This window comes from Camelus bactrianus, chromosome 21, assembly GCF_048773025.1.
Source record: "Camelus bactrianus isolate YW-2024 breed Bactrian camel chromosome 21, ASM4877302v1, whole genome shotgun sequence".
In the NCBI taxonomy this organism is placed as follows: Eukaryota; Metazoa; Chordata; class Mammalia; order Artiodactyla; family Camelidae; genus Camelus; species Camelus bactrianus.
In genome coordinates, this window is record NC_133559.1 from 8,244,438 (window position 1) to 8,270,041 (window position 25,604).

The 25,604-nt window shown below is 44.0% G+C and overlaps 2 protein-coding genes across 9 annotated transcripts in view; one reads left to right on the forward strand and one right to left on the reverse strand.

Moving 5' to 3' along the window:
* Positions 1 to 5,287, reverse strand: part of GON4L (gon-4 like) — a 65,697-nt gene extending 60,410 nt beyond the window's left edge. For 4 of the 7 annotated variants that reach the window (XR_012501320.1, XR_012501321.1, XM_074349535.1 and 1 more), the window contains exons 1-2: positions 3,646 to 3,748; positions 1,234 to 1,764 (exon numbers count right to left, since the gene is read on the reverse strand). Coding sequence is in view for 4 of the 7 variants with exons in the window: in XM_074349535.1 (XP_074205636.1) it covers positions 1,234 to 1,738 (505 nt within the window). In the remaining 3 variants the exon portion in view is untranslated. Of the gene's footprint in view, positions 1 to 1,233; positions 1,765 to 3,645; positions 3,749 to 3,853; positions 3,950 to 5,272 lie in introns of those variants that run through there. The other 3 variants (XM_074349533.1, XM_074349532.1, XM_074349534.1) reach the window with 3 other exon arrangements.
* A 20-nt stretch (positions 5,288 to 5,307) lies between these two features.
* Positions 5,308 to 24,301, forward strand: SYT11 (synaptotagmin 11). 2 transcript variants are annotated; one of them, XM_074349557.1, is made up of 4 exons: positions 5,308 to 5,742; positions 11,445 to 12,271; positions 20,281 to 20,401; positions 20,970 to 24,301. In XM_074349557.1, exons 1-4 carry the CDS (start codon positions 5,709 to 5,711, stop codon positions 21,278 to 21,280), a joined length of 1,293 nt encoding a protein of 430 aa, XP_074205658.1. In that variant the 5' UTR covers positions 5,308 to 5,708; the 3' UTR covers positions 21,281 to 24,301. The 2 variants fall into 2 exon arrangements, with proteins under 2 accessions (XP_074205658.1, XP_074205657.1); XM_074349556.1 differs by having other exon boundaries at positions 5,316 to 5,742; positions 20,281 to 20,404.
* The last annotated feature ends 1,303 nt before the right edge of the window (positions 24,302 to 25,604 follow it).

The following is a 25,604-nucleotide window of genomic DNA, read 5'->3' on the forward strand; positions in this document are numbered from 1 at the left end:
TATCATCTTCTTTCATGTTCCTTTCCATGAAGAAGAACCACAACCAACACTTCAAATAGTTCTTACCAAACTTCAATCTCATATTTCTGTTCTTCCTTGATGGCCCCAATGTCACCTCACTCCACATACCTAAGCTGAACTCATTTCAACCCCTCAAATACCTTCCCCATGGAGGCATGCTTCACCATCCCCCACTCCAGATATCTTAAATGGTATCAGTCTGTGAGCAACAGTAGTTCTTTCTTTGTAATGTCTCTAAGATAGACCCTTTCTTCTCTATTCTTCCTGCCAACATCCTATACCAATACTTCATAAGGTCTCAAGGGCATAACAGCAAGGCTCGGTATAGTAATCTGGATCTATCCTTTCTCTCTGAAGCCCTGCTCCCCTCCCACACAAACACTATTCCACTTCCACTTCTTCACCCCAATCCATCAAATCCCATCAATTCCTCAAGTTCCAATTTCAAAAACCCTAATCACCTGTACCACATGCTCTAGCACTTACTCACATGCTGCCTTACACTGCTCCAAATGAATTATGTGTTTATGTCTTGTCTTTCCAATTAGACTATAACCTTTCTAAGGTTAGAATTATGCCTTCTGCTTATTTATTAATTGGTTATAACCTACAGGAAAAATTCAAACACTTAAGCATGAAAAATAAATTCCTTCACAGTCTAAACCCAATCTACCACTCTGAAGTCATCTCTCACTGCCTCTTCCAAGCAACTATGTCACCATCCTCTTCTGCCTCTGTGCCTCTGCTCAGACTGTTCTTGGCCAAGATATCCCAGGCCACCATTCTGTCAAGCCACAACTCATTCCTCAAGTCCTATGGGCAAATTATGTGATCTCTGAAGAGCTTTACCAAATGTCACAGGCAATAGTCTCTTCCTTTAAGCTGCTGCCCCTCCTCAAGCCCTTTATAAATGCCCACCAAATCACAAAGGGCCACACATAATTCATCCCTCCAGAAATGATGAAAAGTTAAGAGAAAGGAAAGAAAAGGATACAGAAGAGGACCTAGGAAACGGGAGTGGAGAAGAAAGTTGCTACCGATTCATAGAGTTCACTGAGGACCCTTACAAGAACCATAGCTCCAATTCCGTTCCAAATCAACATTCCCTTTCAGAAACACTGTTTTGTAAAGGCACTGCAGAGGATGCAATAACAACAGAAAAGGCAATGGTACTGCAAGGAAAATATAACCTAAAGACCTTCAATATCTTACCTCCTTCTTCCTTGACTTCTTCGCTAGGCTCTCCTGAAAGAGGCTCCTTTGTGATAGGATGATCATCTCTGTCTTCTTGGGTAAATGGCCCAGGCCTGAGTATAATTTTCTTCCCTCTCCTTGAGCTAGTGGCCTGGAGTTTTCCTTTACCAATATGTATATTTAGGGGCTGGGAAGACTCCAAGGAAGGTAGAGTGATTCCCTGAGAGATGGCCAAATCAACAGCTTCTAAAACTGGTGCATTTGTGTCCTGGGTGAGCACACGAGAGTCTGAAGGTGGGTCCTCCACACCAAGCTGTTCTCCTGCATCCTGTACAGACTGTACTTCAAGGCCAGCTGCTCTGCCATGACTTGGAACCCAGGACAGTGACACTGACCCCAAGTCTTTAACGTGGTCCAATTCTGGCTTAACAGCTGACTCTAGGTCTAAGTCATCCTCCTCCTGGTTGCCCTGATGCTGGGGGGAGTCTGTCAGTGTAGTTCTTCTCTTTTTACAGGGCAACATTTTGCAAGTCCCACTTCTGTTCCATTCTGAAAGGATAAAAGCAAGTTCTTATCACATTCACATTAATTAATGATAATAATATTTCCTCAAATATCTTTTCATTTATTCATGTTCAAACATGAACACAGCATTTTACACCAAATGCACAATCTCCCCACCAGGTGGGAGCTGAGAGAGTGGTTAGAGTGCCTGAGTTCAAACCCTAACTCTATTACTAATTAGTATGTTATCTTGGCTGAGTGACTGACAACCTCTCTAAAGTTCTGTTTCCTCAACTGTAAAAAATAATAATTGTTCTTACTTCGTGGAGTTGTTACCTGAATTAAATAGTAAGTGACTAGTGTTAGTTATTTTTATTACCATCAGGAAGGCAGAATAACATGATGCTGAGAGCAAACTGTGGAGTCAAACTATCTGGATTTGTTTCCCAAGTCAGCTTCTCTGCAGCTTCGTGACCTTGCAAAAGTTACTTAACCTGAAACTCAGTTTCTTCTGCTATAAAATGAAATAAAAATAGCACCTACATCATTAGATAGTAATTTATTACATCAGTAAATGTTTACTATTGTTGCTTTTATAAACAGGTATTTCCATTAACAGAAACAAGCCAAAAGCAGGGTTTGGTTGTTCAAAAAGGTTAGGCTATCTTAACAGAAATTTTTCGTTGAAAACAAGAAAGAGATTCTTAGTGTTCTCAATACTATGTTACTTCTGGACTCTTGGCTTCATATCCAGTCATCACTACTTTAAGGGCAACAATAACCTAAACTGGAGAGTATTTTATGTTTGTATAGCACCTGTTTGCAAACCTCTTTTATAGTACTTATCACTTTTTTGATGGCTTCTTGTCTCGTTTCCATTTCCATCCCCCTACACTGTGTGCTTTCTGAGGGAAAGGACCCTTTCAACTAGTACCTCTTGTACTCTTCAGCAGTATCTGCTCTATTGTAGATACTCAATAAATACTCCTCAAATAAATGAATGAATTAAAGAGGGCATGAACTTCCCATTCTGTGCTTCATTCTATGCAGCTTGGACCAAGAGCATTATATAGAAACCGACTGCATCTTTCTGCCCCCCTCCTCAAAGTTTACTCTCCATAAAATAGGTCCAAGAATAGAATAAGCTGCCTTGTGATACAGTGAGTTCATCACTGACAATGTTCAAGCAAAGCCTGAACGTCCATCTATCAGGGCACTAGATGAAAGCTTGGACTAGACGACGGCAAAATAGAGTTCTTTCTAAGAGTCTGAACCTTATAGTTAGTTTTAAACCTCCCTCATATTCAGTTTCTCCAGGACGCTAGGAGAAATTCCCCTGCCCCTGCCAAATCAACTGATATCCTTATACTGGTAATTAAAGCTCAATAAGGACGTGAAATTCCGCTGATCCCTGTGAGGGAGGGTGATAAGAGAGAAAGAAGTAGAGTGGGAGTAGTTTAGGAGAGTCCTATACTTCACAGACAAATTACTGAGGTCCAAGGAAAAGAAAAGAGGGAAGGGGAGGGAAGGAAAGAAAAGGAAAAGAAAAGAAGCTACTATTCAAAGTCAGCAGCGTGCAGGGATCAGCCCTGAGCACTTCAAACACAACAGTGGCTCTAAAGAGGGCCCCCTTTGGGAACTGGAGTCAGACCAACAGAGTGAATGAATGCAAATACGGAGGCAGCCCCAGCGAGGACCCCTCCTGGGAAAAGCTTTCACAAAGGGGTCCTAACTGCGCCTTTCACCCCGGCGCCGAGCGCTGGCCCAAATCCCCGCTCTCAGCTATTCACCTTCACTCCCCTACCTCTGTCATGCACCCCGCGCCAGCCCTCAGACCCGACCGCCTCAGCCCGGACATCCTTCGCCCGGACGTCCAGCGCCCTCCTGCTTCTTCCCGCCCCACCGTACACGACCCAGTACCCTCACCAGCCGGCCCGATCCCGCGGAAACTCGGCTTCTGTACCACCGGAAGTCAGCCAACGGCAGCGAGTGACGTGCGCGCCCCCGCGTCGCTGTGCGCGGCGTCAGGGCGTCAGGGAGCATGCGCCAACCACAGGCGCCATCACATTTTAGGGCTGAATGAAGCCGAAGGGTTGGTATGTCAGTTGTTGGCAAAAAAATTTAAAGGAAATACCTCGCTTTCTCTGTCCGTGGAGCTATCCTATTCAAATCAAAACTGGGGTTGAGGTTCGGTGGTTTAATTTGACAACTTATCCTCGCCGCAAGACACCTAGAATACAGGACCGAAGAAATGGAGAATTCGTAAAATTTCAAAAAGAGGAATCCTTGCTTTACAAATAGTGCAGTTTCCTGAATGAAGGTAAGGCAGTCTTGGACTCAATCCATAGTAATTATTCATATCTGTATAATACTCTGCATTTTACAAAATGCTTTCACTTTATCAGAAGTGATTTAATGTTCACAATAAACCCTATGGGGCAATAGGTATTATTACACCTTCCAATTTACACAGGACAAATTTTTGGCTCATCTGGGTAGGTGATTTCACAAAGATACATAGCTATCAAAAGGAGTCAGGTTATCATAACTAGCTTCTAACGTATTAATCCAGTGCCCAGGAAGGTGCCTGGGGCATAGTCGATGTTCAGTAAATTCAATTTATGTGTTCTGAATAAATGAATGACTCTAAGAACCATGTTCTTTCCAGTTTTCTAGAAGGACAGAATGTCAAAGCTGGAAAAATACATTCAACTCTCCCACTTTACAGGTGAACCACCAACAAATATTTATGCATTTAAATAATCTATTTGACCTGATTCTGTCTGTAAACAGAACCCGACAGGATGAAAGTACCCACAGCCAAAATAGAGGGTGAAATTGAAGTGCTCGAGGAGATAATCGCCAGCAGTCTGGCTCTAACCTGAATCACCCTAACTCTTCCAGATGCCAAGGAAGTCTCTAGAAGCTTGGAGTTTCATCTGTGTCCTGCTTTTGAATCTACAGAATACACAGATCTGTTGATTTGCTCTTTCTCTTTCACACCCCTAAGCACAAGCACCTTTAAGCACTTGAAGCTTTTGAAAAGAGAAATATCCAACACTTACTAACTTTGACATTCTTCATTAGTCTCTGGGGTTTTTTTGTTTGGGGGGGTGGTATTTATTTATTTTCCTAGTAGAGGTACTGGGGATTGAACGCAGGACCTTCTGCCTGCTAGGCACGCACTCTACCACTAAGCTATACCCTCTCTCTAGTCTTTGTTTTTAAAGTTTTAATTTACACACTACAAAACCCATCCGTTGTTTTACTTATACAATTAAATTATTTTCAATAAATCTTCAGAGATGTGCAACCATCACCAGGTTTTTGTCTTTAATCAGAGCTTCTGAAGTTTAAGAATTTCCATAATAATCTTTAGTGGTCTCAGAAATGCCTAACAATAATGGCAATTGATACTGAAATGTAGGCAATATAGAATGTTGTTTTTTCCAAAATCCTGGGCCCCCTCTGGCCCAGAACATTCTGCTGCTATATTAAGCCCAGGAACCCGGAATCACAAGATCTATAAGCTCTTATATGCTAAAGTACCTACACTTCTTAGGCCTCCGGGTTTTCGCCTTATAGACTCGCAGCCCATCAGTGGGCGGGATCTGATTCTCAGGAAATCTTGGCGATGGGAGGGGTCCCCTCCCAGAGATCTTCCGGAAAGGGGCGGGGCTTGCCTTCCGGAACTTTTCGGACAGAGGCGGAGTCTTCTGCCGAGGGCCGTTCGGAAGAAGGCGGGGCCTACCTCGCATCAGGACCAGTCTGGCTGCACCTGCATCCTTAGCTCAGAGCATCCCTGGAGCATCTTAAGAGGCGACCGCAGCTGGCAACCGGGGATCAGACCGTCGCAGGAGGTGTCCGCCGGACACCTTCCCCCTCCCCTGACCTAGCGCTCTGCAGCGGCGGCCTCGGTACTGACCGGAGGTTCCCAGAGTTGTCTGACCATTGCAAAAGCATTTATCGCAATAGCCTCTGATTACGACATGGCTGAGATCACCAATATCCGACCCAGCTTTGGTAAGTAGAATCTGGCAAACTAAGTCTGGTGTAGGCGAAACCGTTGCAAAGCCAACAGCTGGGCAGAGTGAAGCCCAGATCAGGGCCTTCAAGTGTCGCCCCCTCTAGAAGCGGGCCTGTGGTCGTGGGTAGCGGGCGGAAGATAGCAACTGAACTTGAGCTATGGGCTGCAGGGGCTGGTAAGGCCAGAACCACACAGAGGGTGGGAAGGACCAGGATGCTAAAACCTTGTATAGTGCACAGTCAGCACTGCTGGAGGTGAGAAATAGCGAGCTTGCAGAGGACCTGAATCCCTCCTTCTGGGGGAGGAGAGGTGAGGTAGGCCGAGCCCTCCCCCTTGGGACACGCAGGGCGGTGCCCCTTCCTCCCCCTCCCACTCCTCAGGGCTGCGGGGGAGGGAGGTGGCAAGGGGGATGGGGCATCAAGATGGCAGCTTGGAGACTGTGGGATGTGTGGCTGACAGCCAGGGGGAGGGGGCGGCCTCTGGGGAAAGAGAGGTGCGGGGGTGAGGAGCAAAAAGGAAGCCACTCCTTAAGCCGGTCAGCTGGATGCTGAGGCTAGGAGGCCCTGCAATTTCTATTCTGCATCGTAATGGTGGGGTCCGTCCGATGCTACCAAATGGCGCTTGGCGCTGCTGGGCTGGAGGATGACGTGATGTCTATTTCTGGGCCTCCTGGCAGTGCCTAGGCTCTTCTTCCCGGGTCTTTGTTCCCTGTTTCCTTGGTATGGCTTTTCAAAAAGGGGGACTCACCCGCGCTGGTGCTGGCGGGGGCCCGATCCAGGCCAGGCCTGAGGGGGAGGGGCGAAAAAGGCCGAGCCCGGGGGAGACCGCTTTGTGTACGGGAGAAAGCATTACGTCATCTCGGAGCGGCTGGTCCCTGACCCAGCCCTACGGGCTCCAAGATCAGTTACACTCCCTGGAGCAGAGGGTGGGGTGGAAAATAGGGAAGCAGATGGGAAAGAAAAGCTGGAGAAGCAAGTTTTTCCTCTTGAGAGATTCCTCCAAAATGTGCTTGGGTAGAAAACTTCCTGTGTTATGCTTTCCTGGCCCGAAAATAAAAAAGAATTGCCCTGCTTCTCCCTTAGTTCTACCCCAGTTTGTATGAGAGAAACCAATGAGAGTTGCTGTCCGCCTAAGGTTCCTTCATATTCCTTAAGAGATTCTATCTCGCAAACAATCCAAAAGGTTTGAGCATCCAGACTCCAGTGTTTAGGGTGGGGCCACAATCCAACTAGGAAATGGCTTTTCTCACTCCCAAGTAAGAGGTTTATGGAAATGAACAGAACCCAGTGTGCTCTATCCCTTCAATGCCAGGAAGAAGACATCAGATCAAACAGATCACACCCATTAACTGCTTTTCCCACTGATTCCCCAAGGCTGAATCATGATTATATTTCTTTCTTCCATCTCACCTACTGCATCTTTTTTTAATGTATTTTTATTGAAGTATAGTCAGTTTACAATGTTTCATCTACTGCATCTTTGAGTCCTAAATTTCCAAAAGAGATGCCCCTTTTGTGATCACATGAGCACCTCATGATTTTCTTCCTGGTCTTTCTTTTTTTTTCTTATGCCTTCTTACCAACATTTTCTTTCCTGTCATTGCAGTTCCAGATTCCTTGGAAGGTTAGATGGTGCAGAGCATAATATGTGATTTCATTTAGAAGGACTATTAGTGGAAAAAAGAAAAGAAATTATAAAGGCCTTTTACATACTACATTTTATTTAATCCTTACAAATACCCTTCAGTGTATTCATTATTATATATACTTGCCAAATGAGGAGACTGAGTTGAAGGGAGATAAAAATAACTTGGCTGAAGTCAAACAAACTAGTTAGGGTAGTGTTAGGCTAGAATCTAAACCAATTTCCAGTTGATGCCAAAGTTCATTTTCATGTCACTGTATCACACTGGCCTATTTGACAGGAAAAGGCTGTTTTAGCAAAGGAAGTGTCAATAAGCAGGACTGGTCAGGGGCTGAAAGAGTTGGACAAAGCCCAGATGTGTCTTGCAGAACTTTAAACCCACACAGTCTCCTATGCAGAGAACCATCACTTCTGACTTTTTCCCGTCTCATAGAGTACTTCATTTCAAACTCCATAGCCCTTGAGAGATATACCAAGCCAACACTCAATTATCCGTGACGTTGGAGGACAAAAGGAGCAAGCAGCATGGGTCACTGCAATTTACAACTACTCGAAAACATTCATTTAGCCATTAATTCCAGCTTCCTTTTCCCACCACACTTTTGACTAAAGCAAGACATAGGGTCCTGAGTTTCACTATCTCTGATTTTTCTAGTTCACTGCCTTGGGTGTGGAGGAGAGAAGCGGGAATTAAGAAACACTAAAATGAAGAAGAAAGTGGAGCAGGGGGGAAGGGTATAGCTCAGTGGTTAGAGGATATGCTTAGCATGCACAATGTTCTAGGTTCAATCCCCAGTACCTCCATCAAAATAACTAAATAAATAAAGCTAATTACTTACCCCCCCCAAAAAAAAGCAAAAGTGGGAAACAGGGTGGAGGAGTGTGCCTAGATAATTCGCAAGTGGATTCATCTGTTTCTTCATCTCTCCTGAAACATAAGAATCCTTCATATTCTCTTTTACCCATTCCACCCCTGTTTTCTAGCAGTAAAAGTTGAGGCAGTGGGATCTCTCAAGATCACAGAATAAATCTATGGTAGAGCCGAAAGGATCTCTCAGATGTCTCCCAACCTGGGCCTTTCAAACTCCCTTTCAAATCGTTCTCAACAATAGAATTGTCTTGGTAGTTCCCTGTTTTTCTCTTCTCACAGAGAGAATCTCTGTTCAGTTTTACTAAGCAGTAGCGGTTTTCGGGAGAGTCCCTGACTGGCAAACGGAGAGCCACTTTTTCAAATTGTACCTATTCTGACTGACAGTTGAATCCAATCAATTGTTCAAACAAATATTTACTGAGCTCCAATTAGACGCAAGAGACTAAGGGATTCAAAGACGAACAGGATGCTATTTCTGCCCACTCTCAAGGAGCTTACTGCCAAGTCTGCTCCCATTTTGTGAAACCTCTCCCTAACAGCTCTTATTTCGCTTGCTACTCTGAGAATAAATGCTCTTATTCAGTATGGCCATGGACACGGTCACTTCGGTTTATTTTGTTAATGGCTTTACTCCTAATCTATATTATTTCAAAATGTAACCACTTATTTTCTTACATAGTCCCATCTTTCAGAGAACCATGGAATGTTTGAGGCAGAAAGAATTTCAGAGACATTTAGTCCAATTCCCATGGGTGAAATCCCTTTTAGAATATGCCTGACCCATGGCAATCCAACCTGTGTTTGAAAGTTTTCAAATTTAAAGTATAAAAATTAATTAATTTTGAAAAAGAAAGTCTTCAATTGAGATTCACTGCCTCATGAAGCAGCCTGGGCCACTGTGAGGCAGTTCTTACAATAATTTGATTCTAACTCTGAGTCAAAACCTGTCTTGTAGCCTGTACGCACTGGTGTTAGACCTGTCCTCCAAAGTAAAATCAAATCAGACCTCCTTCCAGAAAAATGCCTTTAATTATTGAAGAAGGTTATTATTCCTAGAACCCTTAGCTCCTCATTTGATCTGGTTTTCAGGTCCTCCACTATTCTGCTTATCCCTAATGTAGAGACAATCTGGTGTCAGGTAGACCAGAGTTTAAGTCTCATCACTGCCATTTGCTACTCTCTGGCCTAGGGCAGATTTGAGTCCCCAGGTTCCTCAGTTGTAAAGCAGGGATATTAATGATACCTATTCAATGAGATCTTTGATTCAGATGGAGAAAGCTCTAGCACAATGCCTGGCAGGGATGTCATAAATGTACGCAAAAAATAGCAGTAAATATTCTTGTACACAATAGAACACTCCATGTGTGTTGTGATCAGTGCAGATAAAATGACACTCCCCCTCCTATGATATGGATGTTGTACTCATGGTATAAGTTGGTATTAGCCTAATTATACTCCAAGCTTGGTGTCACCTCAACTACTAAGTTATTTTCACTCAGATTCATCATGTAAGGTCTCCCATTGCCTATTAATAGATTTTAAAGGCCAGATAGAATTTTACATTTATCCCTGTTATATGTAATCATATTGATCTCAATCTCTTTTTCCAATCTGTGGATACTGTTTTGAGTTACTAATTCATTTGTTCACTGAACACTTACTATGTGCCACGTGGTTCCAAGATCTAGGAATATAGCAGTGAACAGTCAGTATTTTTACTAAGCTTATCTAGTGAGGAAGGACAGACAAATATATGTTGGGGGTAATAAGTGCTGTGAAGAAAGATAAATCAGGGTGATGGGGATATTATCTCACTTGAGGCAGTCAGGAAATGCTTCTCTGATAAGATGAGTTATGAACAGAGGCCTGCATTTTGTGAGGATGTGAGCTGGCAGATACCTGGTGGAAGGATGTTCCAGGAAGAATCTGGAATATGCTTGAATCACATTTATTTCCTTAGTTCTTCCTGCCGTACCCAAGCCTTCCCTAAAAAGTAATGTGGATAACTATAGGCCGTATGTAGATCTTTAAGGCCTAAACTCAATTTGGCTTCAGTGAATTTAAGGGGGAAAAAAATCCCCAGACCTAATTATTTAAGTCAGGAGCCCAATTTGTGTAGGGGAAGATAAGACTAGAGGAAGGGAAGGGAAAAAATGTGTTTCTCTTTAGTTACTTGTTTACTCAACAAATATATGTTAAGTACCTGCTAGGTGTTTTTAGTGCTGAGGATACAGAAATGAACAAAAGAGACAAAACCTATGTCATTATGAAACTTACATCCTAGTGGAGACAGACAATAAATAGTAAAATTATATGTGTATTTATATATATTCTTGTGGGGGGGTTGGGGACTGAGAGAATATGACAAGCCATATGGAGAAAATGAAGAGAGCCAGGAAGTGTGGGTCTCAGGGGTGGAAACGGTTACGTTTTTAAATAGGGTGGTCAGGGAGGATCTTACTAAGAAGGTGACAGTTGAGCAAAGATCTGACATTTTCCATAGTCCCTGTTTCTTCCTATGTAAAATACTTGTATTTTAAATACCTGGGAGCTGAAATGTGGAACATATTTTAAAAGTACCTAGACCCAGAGTTCTTCTACTTCTTACCACCCACTCGTTTTTACCATACTTGGGCACACTTCCAAAACCATCAAAAGTCAACCCCACATCCTTCCACCCCACCTGTCAGTCAGTGAGTCAACACAGGCCCACTGTTGCAAACCCTGCGCTGAATGCTGTGGAATATCCTCCTGAAACCAGACACAGCTCATGCCCTTGGTAACAGTTGAGGTGAATGGGTTCCCATGTAAAAAGGTGACCTACAGCACTTACCAGGCAGCTTTATGTGAAAGACAAATCAGTATGAGCAAACCAAGTCCATAAGCATTGAAGGAAGGCCAAGAAAAAACAGGCAGTCAGGTGGAGCGCTTCAGGGAAGGCTTTCTAGAGAAGACAATATTTCATCCAAGTTTGGTTGAAAGGAAGAGCCATGCATTGATTGGAAAGGATAGGTGAGGGCATCTCTAAGACGGGGGAGTAGTTCATAAGCCCAGATGAGCAAGTTTTGCTTTGGAGGCCAGGCTGCAGATTAGCATGGCTCCAGCACAGCCACTAAGCAGGGATGCTCTGGACAGGGCATTGAGGTCCACCAGCCTTGACATGTCTCTGGTCTCCACCTTCAGATGTGTCACCAGTGGTGGCCGGCCTCATTGGGGCCTCTGTGCTGGTGGTGTGTGTCTCAGTGACCGTCTTTGTCTGGACATGCTGCCACCAGCAGGCAGAAAAGAAGCACAAGACTCCACCATACAAGTTTATTCACATGCTCAAAGGCATCAGCATATACCCAGAGACCCTCAGCAACAAGAAGAAAATCATCAAAGTGCGGAGAGACAAAGATGGCTCTGGGAGGGAAGGTGGACGTGGGAACCTGTTGGTGGACGCAGCAGAGGCTGGCCTGCTGGGCCAAGACAAGGGTTCTAGAGGACCTAACTCTGGATCTTGTATAGATCAGTTACCCATCAAAGTGGACTATGGGGAAGAACTGAGGAGCCCCATTGCGAGCCTGACCCCCGGGGAGAGCAAAACTACTTCTCCATCATCTCCAGAGGAGGATGTCATGCTAGGATCCCTCACCTTCTCAGTGGACTATAACTTTCCGAAAAAAGCCCTGGTGGTGACAATCCAGGAGGCTCATGGGCTGCCGGTGATGGATGACCAGACACAGGGCTCTGACCCCTACATCAAAATGACCATCCTCCCCGACAAGCGGCATCGGGTGAAGACCAGAGTGCTGCGGAAGACCCTGGACCCTGTGTTTGACGAGACCTTCACCTTCTATGGCATCCCATACAGCCAGCTGCAGGACCTGGTACTGCACTTCCTCGTCCTCAGCTTTGACCGCTTCTCCCGGGATGACGTCATTGGGGAGGTCATGGTGCCGTTGGCTGGGGTAGACCCCAGCACAGGCAAGGTACAGCTGACCAGGGACATCATCAAAAGGAACATCCAGGTGAGGAGAAAGAGTGTGTTGGGGAGGGATGGTAGGTTGGGGGAGAAAAGGGGACAAATGGCAGGGGGAGGGGGTGGGATAGTTGGCAAAGAGAGGCTGTAGAGAGGAAGCTCTTGGCTATCAGTGTTAGGCAGTGGTCAGAGTAAGACAGACAGCCTGGCTGGTTAGATCTCCAAGAACACCTCCTCCAAGTTCCTAAGGAAAGAAAGGCAAGTATCTTCTGAAATTTCACTTAGTAGTGGGCATCCTGATGCCATATCCAGCTTGCTTGGAGCAGGCTGGCTCACCAGTCCTAGACCCCATCACATCATGGATGTGGGGGCCAATTTCTTCTCCAGAATAACGTGTGATCCTCTTCTAGTGCACTTAGTTGTCACAGCTGAGAAGCTCTGAAAGTAGTTCAGTAACTTCCCCCTCAGCTTCCCTTTCCCAACAGAAACTTAGAGTTGTGTAAGTAGTATCATGTATATGACTTCTGATAACCATTTTATAAATGCAGCTTAATAAATGACCTCAGCCTTTGGGCCCCTCATCTAGGCCCAAGCCTTTACCATGGACACCTCTCCCTTCTCTGTTCCCCTTCTCCTCCCCCACTGTCCTCCCTGTTTGCATTTAAAGGGAGATGAGAGCCCTTCATCCTACCTTCTCTCCACTAGGCCAGCATTGGCTCTCGAGTTATAATTTTAGGGATGGAAGAATGGTAACGCCACCCCGACTAGTTCATTTATTCCTTCCTCAACTGGGGAGGCAGCGTGGTTCTGTGGTTAAGCACTAGGGCTCTTGAGTCGGACTGCCCAGCTTCACGGTCCAGCTCACCACTTTCCAGCAGTGTGATATGGGTGAGTCCTTCACCCTTCTAAGAGTCTATTTCCCCATCTGTAAAATGGAGCTGATCATATTGCCTTCCTCACAGGTTATGAGGATCAAGTGAGAGCATACACCTGGCATATGATTGCCCTTGTGGAGATTTACTTTAGTGGAAGAGAAAGAAATAAATCTTGGCAATTCTCATATAGTGAGTGTGGTAGGTGCTATGAAGGAAGTTGTTGAAATTTTAGAGTTTCATTCCTTTTTCAGGATTTAACATAAATGGTTGATAGCAAGGACTTTGAAATCAGACCTGCATTTGAATCTAAAGTCCACCAGCAAAGTGACCTTGAGCAAGCTGCTTAAATTCTCTAAGTCTCAGTTTCTTATAGGAATTAAGATGATGATTTTACTTAGTCCCTAGCACTTAGTAAACCTTCAGTAAATAGTAACCACTATTATTATTATTATTTCTATTATTAATAAAGTTTGCTCTATGGGAGAGATAATGTGGTTTGTAGATATTTCTATTTTGTTTTGACAAAGTGAAGGAAGACAAGGGAGGCCCGGATCCACGGGGAAGAGGGTAGAAGGTTCAGAAAGGATATCAGAGCCACTAAAAACAACTGCACATAGAGCCCTGCCTAGAGGTGCCTTACTTATGTCGTACTGCCTCTTCCACCTTCAAGCCCACGCTGGACCCAATGGGGAGGCGGGAGGCTCAGAACTGGACAGAGGCTTCCAGGCCAGCAGGGCTGAGCGTGCAGTGAGCTCCCAGGAGGGTTTGGCCACTGAAGGAGGACACTGTGCTGTGCCAGGTTGGGGATGGGAGGCAGGCAGCAGTCCCCCTGGAGATGTGTGCCTACCCTCTCTGCTGTGTAGTAGGCACCTGTCCCACTGCAGCCAGCCTCGTCATGCCATTACCCAGAGAACTGCTGTTGCCACGTGGCACACTCAGCTCTACCTCACAGGGACCAAGGGGAGTGCAAACATTTTAAAGACTATTAGAGGCCTTTGGTCAGGGCATAAACACTGGTCCATTGCTAGAATACAGTAAGACATCCGAGAGTCCCACACAGCAGGAGCTGTCGTGTAGTCTGAGCTTGGAGTCAGAGGCCCAGACAGAAGCTGCAGTAGTGATCTGTTTCATCCCCCTCCATCCCTTCCCCTCTCTCCATTTCTTTTCCTCCCGATTCTGCCAACCCACTTCCCTAATTCCCAACTCCCCTTTATAGCAGCTCCAGTGTCTCCTTCCTGCCTTCATCTAGTTCTTAGGGGGGTCCTTTCTACCACAGCCTTCCCTGTAGCACCAGCCTTGGTAAAGCCACCAAGTAGCTGGACTCCTCCAGATGGCTCGTACACTCACAGCCCACAGCTGAGAGTGGAGCATGGCTCTGTGCCAAGCTGCAGCTGGGAAGAGACTGGCAAGGAAAGGGACTGACTTGGGCTGGGAACAAAACAGCCTCAAATCCAGGACACTGGGCAGGGAGCACAGACAATGGCATTTGCTAAACTGCCAGGGGCTCTTGGCAAGAGCCAAGCTTCTTTCCACTTTATTAACTCCCTTCAGGAGGGATAAGCCAGGCAGGACTGGGATTCCGAGCTACACATCCCCTGGGAGCAGCCCGACAGGACACCCAGAGCCTGTGCAGCCCCACCCCTCTCAGCCTTCCTAAACCTGTTTGCCCCAACCAGTGCCTGTAGGCAGGGCTGTGTTCCATCCTGGGTCATGGCTGTCACCCCCCTAGTCACTTGTCCCCCTGCTTCCCTAGTAGTGCAGCCTCCAAATGTCTACCCTCAGCCCTCCCTACTGTAGCCAAAAGTCTGCCCTTTCTGGATCTCCCCTTGGCTCAGCAGTTAGAGCTGCCTGGGACTATTCCACCCTGTCTGTAAAGAGCTTTCTCTGGTCTGTGTAAGGCATTCCCGTATACTATGGGGCCAAAGATTCCGGGGTGGAGATTGGTAAGAATTGCATTTCTCTAGACAACTCCCCACCCCTAACTGCATTTCCTGACCTTTAGCAGGAAATTCAACTCTTGTCCTTTCCATTATCACAGTGTAGTCTTCTTGAAGAAGCCCAGGACTGGTCACCATTTCTGACTCAGTCCGTTTCACTCCCTAATTCTGGGCAAGCAGTTACCTTCTCTGGGCCTCAGTCTCCCTTTGAGCTGGATCATGAAGGCTAATGGGGTCACTTCGTGGGAGCACTCTCAACTCTGATGAACATACAGAATGATACAAGCAGCATTAAAAATTAACATTTGAGGGGGAGGGTACTAGCTCAGTGGTAGAGCCCATGTTTAACATGCATGAAGTCCTGAGTTCAATCCCCAGTACCTCCACTAAAAAAAAAGAAGAAAAAATTAACGCTTGATTATTAGTGAAAGTTCACAGTATGAACTCTATGGGGGGGAAGGTATAGCTCAGTGGTAGAGCACATGCTTAGCATGCACCAAGTACTGGGTTCAATCTCCAGTAACTCCATTAAGAAATAAATAAGTAAACCTAATTACTTCCTCCCCAAAAATATAAATAAATAAAAATAAAAACAATAAAAATAAACTCTATAATGCCCCCAAATCTCTGAGTTGGACATAGGAACTATGAACTGGACTTTTTTCCAGTGGCAGCTTTTTTTTTCCCCTAATATTTTATTCAGATAGAAATAAAAGTAAATTTACATTCCCATAGTGCATCCCCCACAAGGAGAAGGGAGGTGGTGCAGAGAGGTCTGGGGTAAAGAAAAGACAGCAGAAAAGAGTGATTTACAAAGTGGATAATAGAGAGTTGCTAGACTCCTAATTTCTTCAGGTCATTGTTTTCCAAACCATTTCCTGTCTTTCTACCACCAGATTGGTGTTCATGACCTAGGACAATGGTCATGGGAATGAGAGGATTCTTAAAATCTCAGATTTACAAGAGACCTTAGAGGTCATCCAGTCTAGTCAAAAGGGACTGAAAAGAGAGAAAGAGAAAGGAATGTCAGTTTTCCAGGAACAATAAAGAAATAAACAATAAAGGAAGTTGCTATGGATGTGTACTGGGGAGAAGACAGGGAAGGGGGGGGTGGATGTGGTTGAATGTTGAGGTCTTTGTTTCTTTTGTTTTCCCACGACTGTGATTTATGTCGAGGTAGCGCTTAGAACTTCTAGCCCCAATAAAGGTTTATTGAGGATGCATGAGTCCACCGAATGTAAAGCTTCTGTGGCTTGAAAAATCTGGAAGGGGCTCTGCTAATTACCAGAAACAGACTTAACCCTTGCCTAACTATTTCCTTCAGCTGAACATCTTTAGGACCACCGCTCCTGCTCCTCTTTTCCCCTCAGTGAGAAAGGGTCCTGCTCTCTGAAACCAAAGCCTCACAACTCTGTCAGGCATGGATAAAACCCTTTCTCCCCCTTGTCCTTCTGCTTGCCTGCCCCTCAGCAGGGTCTTTACCTCACTAGGCCAAGGGGATGGGAAACAGAGTTCGCTCCCAGCCCTTGACAAAGAGCCCTTGAGAAAGAGCCATTGATAATGCTAGCTACTCAGAGTGGGAATTGGGTGGAAGAGAGGGGGAACTGGGGGAGTAGGGGGTGGGGGGAGGGGACATGAAATGCTGGCCTTCAATGCAGAATGGAATGGCATTCAGGTGGTGTTGTGGCTGCAGACTTGGGACCACAAAGGGACAGCTGAATGGGGACGGGCATTCTGCCCATGTAAAATGGCCAAAGGTGAAGGAGCAGAGGGCGGGATCAGATGGAGAACAGTTGCCTGAAGAGTGATGTTAGGGGAGGAAATTATTAAGAGGGGAACCAAAAGTTGTCCACTTTTCCAAAGAACTAGGGAAGGGGCACGGGGATTTAGGATGATTTTGCTATAATGGATGAATTAAGAAACAGAGTTTTAAAGAAGTAATCAGAAAATCTAAGCTATAATATTGTAATCAATGTTATTTTTACAAATAAAACTATTTTTTAAACTCTGTTTTTTAAATCAAATTTCCCTTTTACCCCACCTAGCCTTCTTCTGTATACAAAGTTAGAATTTTATTCAAAGATTGTATATTTAATATTTAGATACCAATATTCAAGTGTGGTCCCAGAAATAGATTTCAAATCTAGTCAACATTTCATTATTCATGAAAATGGAAGGGAGCTGTGGCCCAAATAATCCAAAAGTTCTTTTTGATCAGCACTATCTACTGGAACTTTCTATGATGATGGAAATGTTCTATATTCACACTGTCTACTATGGTGGCCACTAGGCACATGTGGCTATTGAGCACTTGAAATATGGCCAGTGTGACTAAGGAACTAAAATTTTAATTTTATTTATTTTTAATGAATTAAAAGTAAAATTTAAATAGAAAATGAAAAAATTTTAAATAAATTTAAATAGATACATGTAGCTGGTGGATATTGCATTGGGCAGCTCAGTTCTGAATGATTTGGAAGGCATTTGATTTTCTTTATGATGAGGGATTACTTTCCTGATGCCAGTTTAGTAATGTAAATTAGTTTACATTCTCTGATTGTGTTCTGACTGATGTCAAAAGGAAGCAGCCCAGAAGTATACTGATTAACCAGGGCAGCCAGCCTGTGATTTTAAACTGGCTGAGGGTACTTCCTGTGAATATAATCAAGAGCCAACAATATGTATGTTATAGATAAGGAAAAAACAAGGGGCTTCAATCTAGCAGAGAAAACCATGAAAATCTTTTTTAAAGTCTATTCTCTTTTATATTTCATTTTCAAAAGCTAAAGTCTAAGTTTAAAGTTTAGTCGTGTTCTATGCCCTATGAAAGGCATGTCCATATGCTCCTGGTATGAAATACAGCCTTAAGAAATTTTTTTAAGTAAATTAATTAATTAAATTAAATTTTTAAAAAAGAAAAAGTTTAAACCATGTGAAAATATTATCACAGTTTCATTCCTCAAGATGACTTAAGACTTATAATCGGTAGGGAGGTATAGCTCAGTGGTAGAGCGTGTGCTTAGCATGCACGAGGTCCTGGCTTCAATCCTCAGTGCCTCCAAAAAAATAAAACAAAACAAAAAACCTAAATTAAAACAAATTTTAAAAAATGTAAACCAGTGAAAACCAAAAAAAAAGACATAATCAAAGCATGAACTATTAGGTTTTTTTCCCCCTTATTATTCACTGATGAGCTAATTAAATTATTTACTGCTATTAGCCTTTCCTGCACCAGACACACCTAAGCAGGTAGTGCACTAGCAGGCGAGCTTCTTGAGGATGAGGTCCCTCGTTGTCCCTTTTCAGCCCTAGCTGATAGCAGAGTGCCTGGTACTTAGTAAGTGGACAAGAAGTCATTTTGGTGGATATGTGGCTGGCATATGGAAGACTGGTACTGAGTTTAGTCTATTTCTGCTGAATCTAAGAATTCCTGTAGTAGCTGACATTTCTTTGGGACTATGAAGAATACAAGAAATAAGATTTGATTGTGGAGGAATGATTTTTGTCTCGAATTGAACTTCTGTCCTAAATGCCTCCAATCCCACCTCCTTTTATTTCCCTGGTCCCAGCCTCATCTCCACTTTTTTTTTTTAAGCAGCTCTTATTTCCTTTTTTAAAAATTATTTTTGGGGGGTAATTAGGTTTATTTATTTATGTATTTTAATGGAGGTACTGGAGATTGAACCCAGGATCTTGTGCATGCTAAGCATACAGTCTACCACTGAGCTATACCCTCCCCCATCATCCCCACTTTCTAAGCTAGAAACACAAGAAATATTCCTCCATTTCTTCCCTCTCGCCTATATTTACATCCAGTTAGCCACTCCAAACCAGCAAATTCTGACAATTCGTCCTGAGACATAACTTACCCCACATCTGTCTCCTCTGCTACCGCCCTGGTTCCTGGCTTTGTCAGTTTCTTCCCTAGCCTGTTGCAGCAGCCTCTTAACTGAGCTTTCTGACTTTCACTAGAATAACATGATTATGAATATATTAACAACAACTTTGTCACTACTATGCTTACAGACCTCCTCTCACCTGTGTGCTGCTGGTGGCTCTGCTGCTTGGTCAGCCTGTCTCCACTGCCCTTCACCTCCCATCCCCCAACCCACCTCTCCGGGTTCCCAGCCCATCCCCCCTGCCAGCACCCCAAATTCAGGCACACTCGCCACTCACCATCCTCTGAACCCAGCCTAGCCTACCTTTCAGCACCCAATGCCTTGGTACCAGCCACTCTACTGCTCTGCTCCACGTGGTCTTCTCTTTGTCCAGTGCCTCAGTGGCTCTTAACCCCCTCAAACTCAGCCTGGACATCAGCGGGCAAAGCCTTCTTTGAATCTCCCAGCGGCACTTAGGCTTCTTACTTTTCGGACAAGTAAATATGTTTACATCTCTCTCTTCTACTCCATGAGAAGTTCCTTGGGAGCAAGAACTGAGTTCTATCAGCTTTGAATCCCCAACACCTGGCATGTAGTATCCAATCTTGTTTAAAATGTTCTTGGAGGACCAAAAAAAAAAAAAAAAAAAAAAGGAACAAAACCAAAACCAAAAAATGAAACCAAAAAAGAGAAATGTTCTTGGAGGGCTGGAGGGTTTTTCCAAGCTCAAAATAGAGCCTAGCGTAAAATTTAAAGGTGGGGAAACAAAGATGTGGAGAGGAAGCTGCCTTGGCTGGAGAAGGGCATATACACTGAGGCAGGCAGAGCAGGTGTTGATATTTAATGGAGTAACAGACTCCAGAAAGTTCAGGGACTTGCCTAGCGCCAGGTGGTGAGTAAAAGGCAAAGTTAAGACTCAAACTCAAGTTTCCTATGTCCCACTATACAGCCTTCAAAACTATTTTATCACAAAAACCAAATGAAACTAGGAAAGAATGCATGTCTCGTATACACTGTGTGCTGGGCACTGTGGTGTTTTACAAATTCTAACTTACTGCATCCTCTTCCTAACCCTGTGAAGTAGGTACAATATTTAACTCCATGTTATAGGTGACAAAGTGGAGGTACAGAGAGCTCAAGTAACTTGTCCCAGATCATACTGATAAGAAGCAAAGTCAGAATTTGAATCCAGGCCAGTCTGACTTCAGAGTCTGTACTCTGAAATACTAGGCTACACTGCTTCTCCGTGCAAATGATTTTATTCTGTATCAGGATTATGATTTGAACATTTCCTTTTTCCCCTGCATGCTTTCTGTGCCGTGGCCTGCACCCTCTGCTGGGATCCCATCTGCTATTTCTTCTCCACAGAAGTGCATTAGCAGAGGGGAGCTCCAGGTGTCTCTGTCATATCAGCCTGTGGCACAAAGAATGACAGTGGTGGTCCTCAAAGCCAGACACTTGCCGAAGATGGATATCACCGGTCTCTCAGGTAGCAGCTATTTACTTCAACCTATTTCTATCTGTCTACCTCCTCCCCCCTCAACTACTGCCCCTTGCCTGTGACCCAGGCACCTTTCAGGACCCCTGACGCCTCTCACTTTTCCCCCTGTTCCTCTCTGTCTGCATTCTTTTCCCAATGAATGTAGCCAGGGAGGAGATTTGGGTGAGCAAATGAGGTCTTTACATTTGGTTGGGTATTCTAGTGATATGCGTGGCAGGTGCTGTGCCCTTGCCCTGGGTGAGACTCTCAAAAAGACAGCAGGCTGTTGTCATTCCCCGCGCCCTAGAGAATGCTTGTCGGTGTCGTGGGGTTTCTTCAGCCCTGACTCTAGCCAGTTGTTCAGTTCCATTCCTGCATGGTTTCCTTGGCCCCTTGTCCAGGCAGGCAGATGTGCACACAGTTGGCATGCACTTACTGTGCAGTCACTAAAGACCACACGGGGGTGGCCAAGGAGATGAACAGAACCCCCTCCTCCCCAACATGAAGTCACCACTGTACAGGAGAGGACTGTGTCATAGGCCTGTCTCCCTTTTTCTTATCTCTTTGGGGGCCCCAGATCCTTACGTCAAGGTGAACGTCTACTACGGCAGAAAGCGCATCGCCAAGAAGAAAACCCACGTGAAGAAGTGCACTTTGAACCCAGTCTTCAACGAGTCTTTCATCTACGATATCCCCACCGACCTCCTGCCTGACATCAGCATCGAGTTCCTCGTCATCGACTTCGATCGCACCACCAAGAACGAGGTGGTGGGAAGGCTGATCCTGGGCGCGCACAGTGTCACAGCCAGCGGTGCCGAACACTGGAGAGAGGTCTGCGAGAGCCCCCGCAAGCCTGTGGCCAAGTGGCACAGTCTGAGCGAGTACTAATCCTGTTCTCCTCGCCTCTAACCCCGGGGCCGGGCTGGGCGGGGATGTGGCGGGGAGAGAGATGACAGAGGGAAGCGGACTCAAAACCTCATTTTAGTTGTAGAAGAAAATTTCTTACAAAACAAACCCCACAAAGAACCACCCCACATGACCACAGCTGCAGATCAGTTCTTAGCGATGATGATTTTTCTCCTTTGCAAGGCACTAGAAATTCCTTTTTTTTTTTTCAAATGGGGAAAAAAAGAAAGGGAAAGACCTCTACAAGTCTATATATAACAATGTAACCTTATACTTGCATGTCTAATACAAACTGAAGAAATTAGGCTAACTGCCAACATCAAGTTACAGATTTTAATCCATGAAAATTGTGTTTTGTGCCGAATTGTATTTGCTGATTACCTGAAATTGATCTCTTTTTATTGGGCTTCTCTGGAGAGTTATTCTCACACCCCACCTCTGCAGAATATTTTGCTCTTGTAAAACCTCATGTTTTCATCATCTCTATCTTTTCTCCCTGTTACCTCTTCCATCTCTGCCCTTTCACTGAGCTCAAGGTCCAGAGGTCTGTAGTAAGCCAAGAAACAAAGGTGGAATGGATAAAGCAGTTTTCAGGAGAAAGACCGAGAAATGCGGTTTGTATGCTGTCAGCCCTCCTGCTATGAAGGGGTAAAAGGCAGTCCTTGATTAATTTGTGATCAAGTATATGAAGACATCAGACTTATTAGGTAGACTTTAAGTTTACAAAACTAGATGACTTCTCTAAAAAGAGCTTTGGGGACTTCAAATTCAGCTCTAGGATAGGACCAGTGAACACATCCAGCTGATCCCAAACTCTGTCTGCAGTATGAAGACAAGGAAAAGAAAATGAGGTGACTGCCATCTCCCTTTGTAGCTGTATATGGAAGTGACAGCCATTTGTTGGTCGATGGGTTAGAAATCATCAGAGGTTTGAAGGATTAAACTGGCCTTTGCTTCTCCAGTGATGCTAACCATTGAGAAGCTTAGAGTCTTCTCAAGTAGCTTAGATGAGGTTAGTTTGGCTTCATAAGGAAAAGGGCCTTCAGAAATTATTTTTTCTCCTTAAATTTTTCAATAATGGCTCTTAAAAATAACTAAATGAGGAAATGCAATTAAATGAATAATAAAGATGACTTAGATTCTTTCAGAACATCCTTTCCCTCAAAACAAAGGGCTTAGTTCTTAAGACTTATGAATCTCAAGAGAAGAGGAAGGAATGGGGGGACCACAGATGTCAATCCTCCTGCCAGTGGACAAGAGAGGTTGAGAGAGATTCAGCATCTTGCTGGGATTAGAATTCACATCTCCTTATTCCCAGTCTAGCCGTGTCTCTAAAGTTGAGACTTTTCAGATGGCAAAGACTTCATTGATAATAAGTAAGCCTGGATAGGTAGTAGATATTTTTTTGCCAGCCTGAAGAGGAACTCAAATAAGCAGCGGCTTGAACCAAGGCCTGAAAGATGAGCCAAGATTGAAAACCCACATTCATACAAGAACATCACGATCTAACTTGCTTCTGAAAAGGGAGCTGGAAAGCTGAGTTTCCATGGAGAGAGTGGTGATGTTGCCTTTGACGATCCCTTAACTCTTGTGGATTTAATACTAATCTGTGTCCCTGCATCCTTTTTTTCCTTTTTTTCCCACCTGGATTCTTGACAATGCAGAGCAGTTCTGAGCAGGCACAAAGCCCACTCTCTGTTCTTGTCCCTGTCAGCCCCCAGCCCCCATAATTTGACTCACAATCTCACCATCAGTTGGGTTCACACCACCAGTCTCTATCCTGCACTCCATGGAATGTAAATACTGTATCATACGTAGAAGAAAATAATTTTTGTTTTCTAAAAATGCATTGAGATAGTTTAATGTAAATCTGACAGGAGCATTCTGAAGCCCCATTAGGAAAAATTTTAAATGGTTCCTCTTCATCGCCTTAATGTCTAAAGATCAGAAATCGCTGAGCAGCCCACTTTTGTTTCCTTCCCAGAAACAATGCGAAGCAACAGGTGGAGATAGTCCGGTCTTTGCCCTGCTGTGTGTGCCTCTGTAGCTCCTCCCGAGGGAAGTCTGGGAAAACAGCCTCATGCCAGTCCTCTCTTCCCCATCTCCTGGTAGCTTTATTCCTTGCATTCTTTGGGTCTACTGAGCAGTGGGTGGTGAGGTGACAGGGGGGAACCAGGAGTTCTGTTGCCTAGGAGCTGCCTCAGTGTCTTTCTCAGAAAAGGGCAAAGAGGCAAACAGTACAGGGTTCCTCCCTCCTACCTCAGGCTTGATCCATCGTGCCCTTGACTTTGCCGTCCCAAAGTTTCTGAGCTGACTTTGGCTTTCACAGTTGCTCCTTCCAGAGCTAACTGATAAGGGTGGAGGAGGAATGCCTCCTCCTAAGAGTCAGTTGAAAGACAAGAGAGTCACATTCTAGCTTTTGTACAAGGCACTCATGGTCAGGAATAGGTTAGGGAATGGTCACTTCTGATTTTCCAAGAGTCAGTCCTTCTCTGCTGATATCTTGATTCCCTTGGGAAGACAAGAGTTTTTTTTCTTAATAACAAAAGTCCCTTTATGACTTATTCCTTCTTTCGGTTCTTCTCAGTGGAGCACAGCTGAGATGTACACGTTTATGAGCAGTGCTCTGGATGTGAAAACAGGCAGAACTGGTTGGTGGGCCAGGTGCGGCTTGCTCAGGAGAGGGAAAAATGCAAGTCCTTTTTCTTGGAAGGCTTTTCTTATTGCCAGGATAGTGACATTGCCCTCACCGTGATTCTTCTCCGATGTGGTCGTCTTTCTTTACCTTGTGTCTTCTCTTGTAAAAAATGAAACTCTAAAATAAACATGTCAAATTAAAAAAAAAAAAGAAAAAAAAAAGGAAAAATCGAAAAAGCTAACATGAATTGTGTGAAACTGCGTAATGCTGTAACGCTAACCTACAATATGTAATGCTATCTTGTATGTTGAATTTGTTAATGCACCACACAAGTGCAAAATAAAGACTGATTCACATTAAATAGACCCAGTGACATCAGCATGATTTTCTTGAAAGCTGGATGACAATGAATGATGCTAACACTCAGACTCCAATAGAATGTGGGCATGTTTTCCAAAGTGTGGTTCAGAATCTTCTGGGACACTTGTTGAAAAATGCAGATTCTAGGCTCCAGACCCAGAGTCTTTTTTTCTAGTCCTTCTGTTTTCCTCTTAAAATGTAATGTTTGAGACTATAACCACCAGAGCAAAACATAATGGATTTCAGTGCTGAGAATTAGCCTGCTCCTTTAATTGGAAATATTTATCGCCAAAAGCAATGCTGAGACTGGCTGATTCTGTCCTCTCATTTACTCATTAGTCAAGAAAAAAAAATTTAACTGAATGCCTACCATGTGCCAGCTACTGGGGATACAATACATTGACAAGCAAGAGTCCTGCGTTTGAGGAGTTTAGCAGAGGACAAGCGTTAATCAAATAATCACATTAATAAATATTTAATTACAAACTCAGAAATGCTCTGAAAGAAAAGGAACACTGTGTGTACCTGCGAGAAGTAGCGAGAAAGGAAGCAGGAGAAAAAGGCTCTGCTCTTTGAAAGTTTCAGTAAAGGAACTATAAAACATTTTTAAATTACAAAACTAACATCATAAGCATATTATAAGAAAATTGGAAAATAAAGAGGAAAAAAAATCAAGATTCCAACCCTTTTTGTCTTTTTGTTGTTGTTGACAGGGAAGTAATTGATTTTATTTATCTTTGATGGAGGTACTGGGGATTGAATCCAGGACCCTGTGCATGCGAGGTATGCACTCTACCACTGAACTATATCTTCCCCCGTTTTGACTTCTAATCTTATTTCCTGAGCATTTTTCCCCCTGATCCATTACTCAGGATCATTGTCAAAAACATGTATAATAAAGTACAAGTTCATAGAAATAGGAAAAAATCCACTTACAGACAAACATTACTAATTCTGACATGTCTCCTTCCAATTTGTTTGAACTATCTGATGATTCCAGTCATGGTATGTATGTAATTTTGTATACTACTTTTTTCTAACACGATAATATAATAACACTGATAGTAAGTGTATCTTGGCACTCAAGATGCTTTGGGCCACAACTAACAGGAAACCAAATTCAACTTGGCTTAAACATTAGGAAAATGGATCAGTTCACTTAACTGGAAGTCCAAAGGCAGGTTTGGCTCCAGAGTTGACTTGGCAAAAGGTCACTAATACTATGAGGAGGCCATGTTCTTTCTGTGGGTCACTCTGATATGCTAGCTTCATCCTAAGGCTTTTATGATGTTAATAGAAGCACTTCCA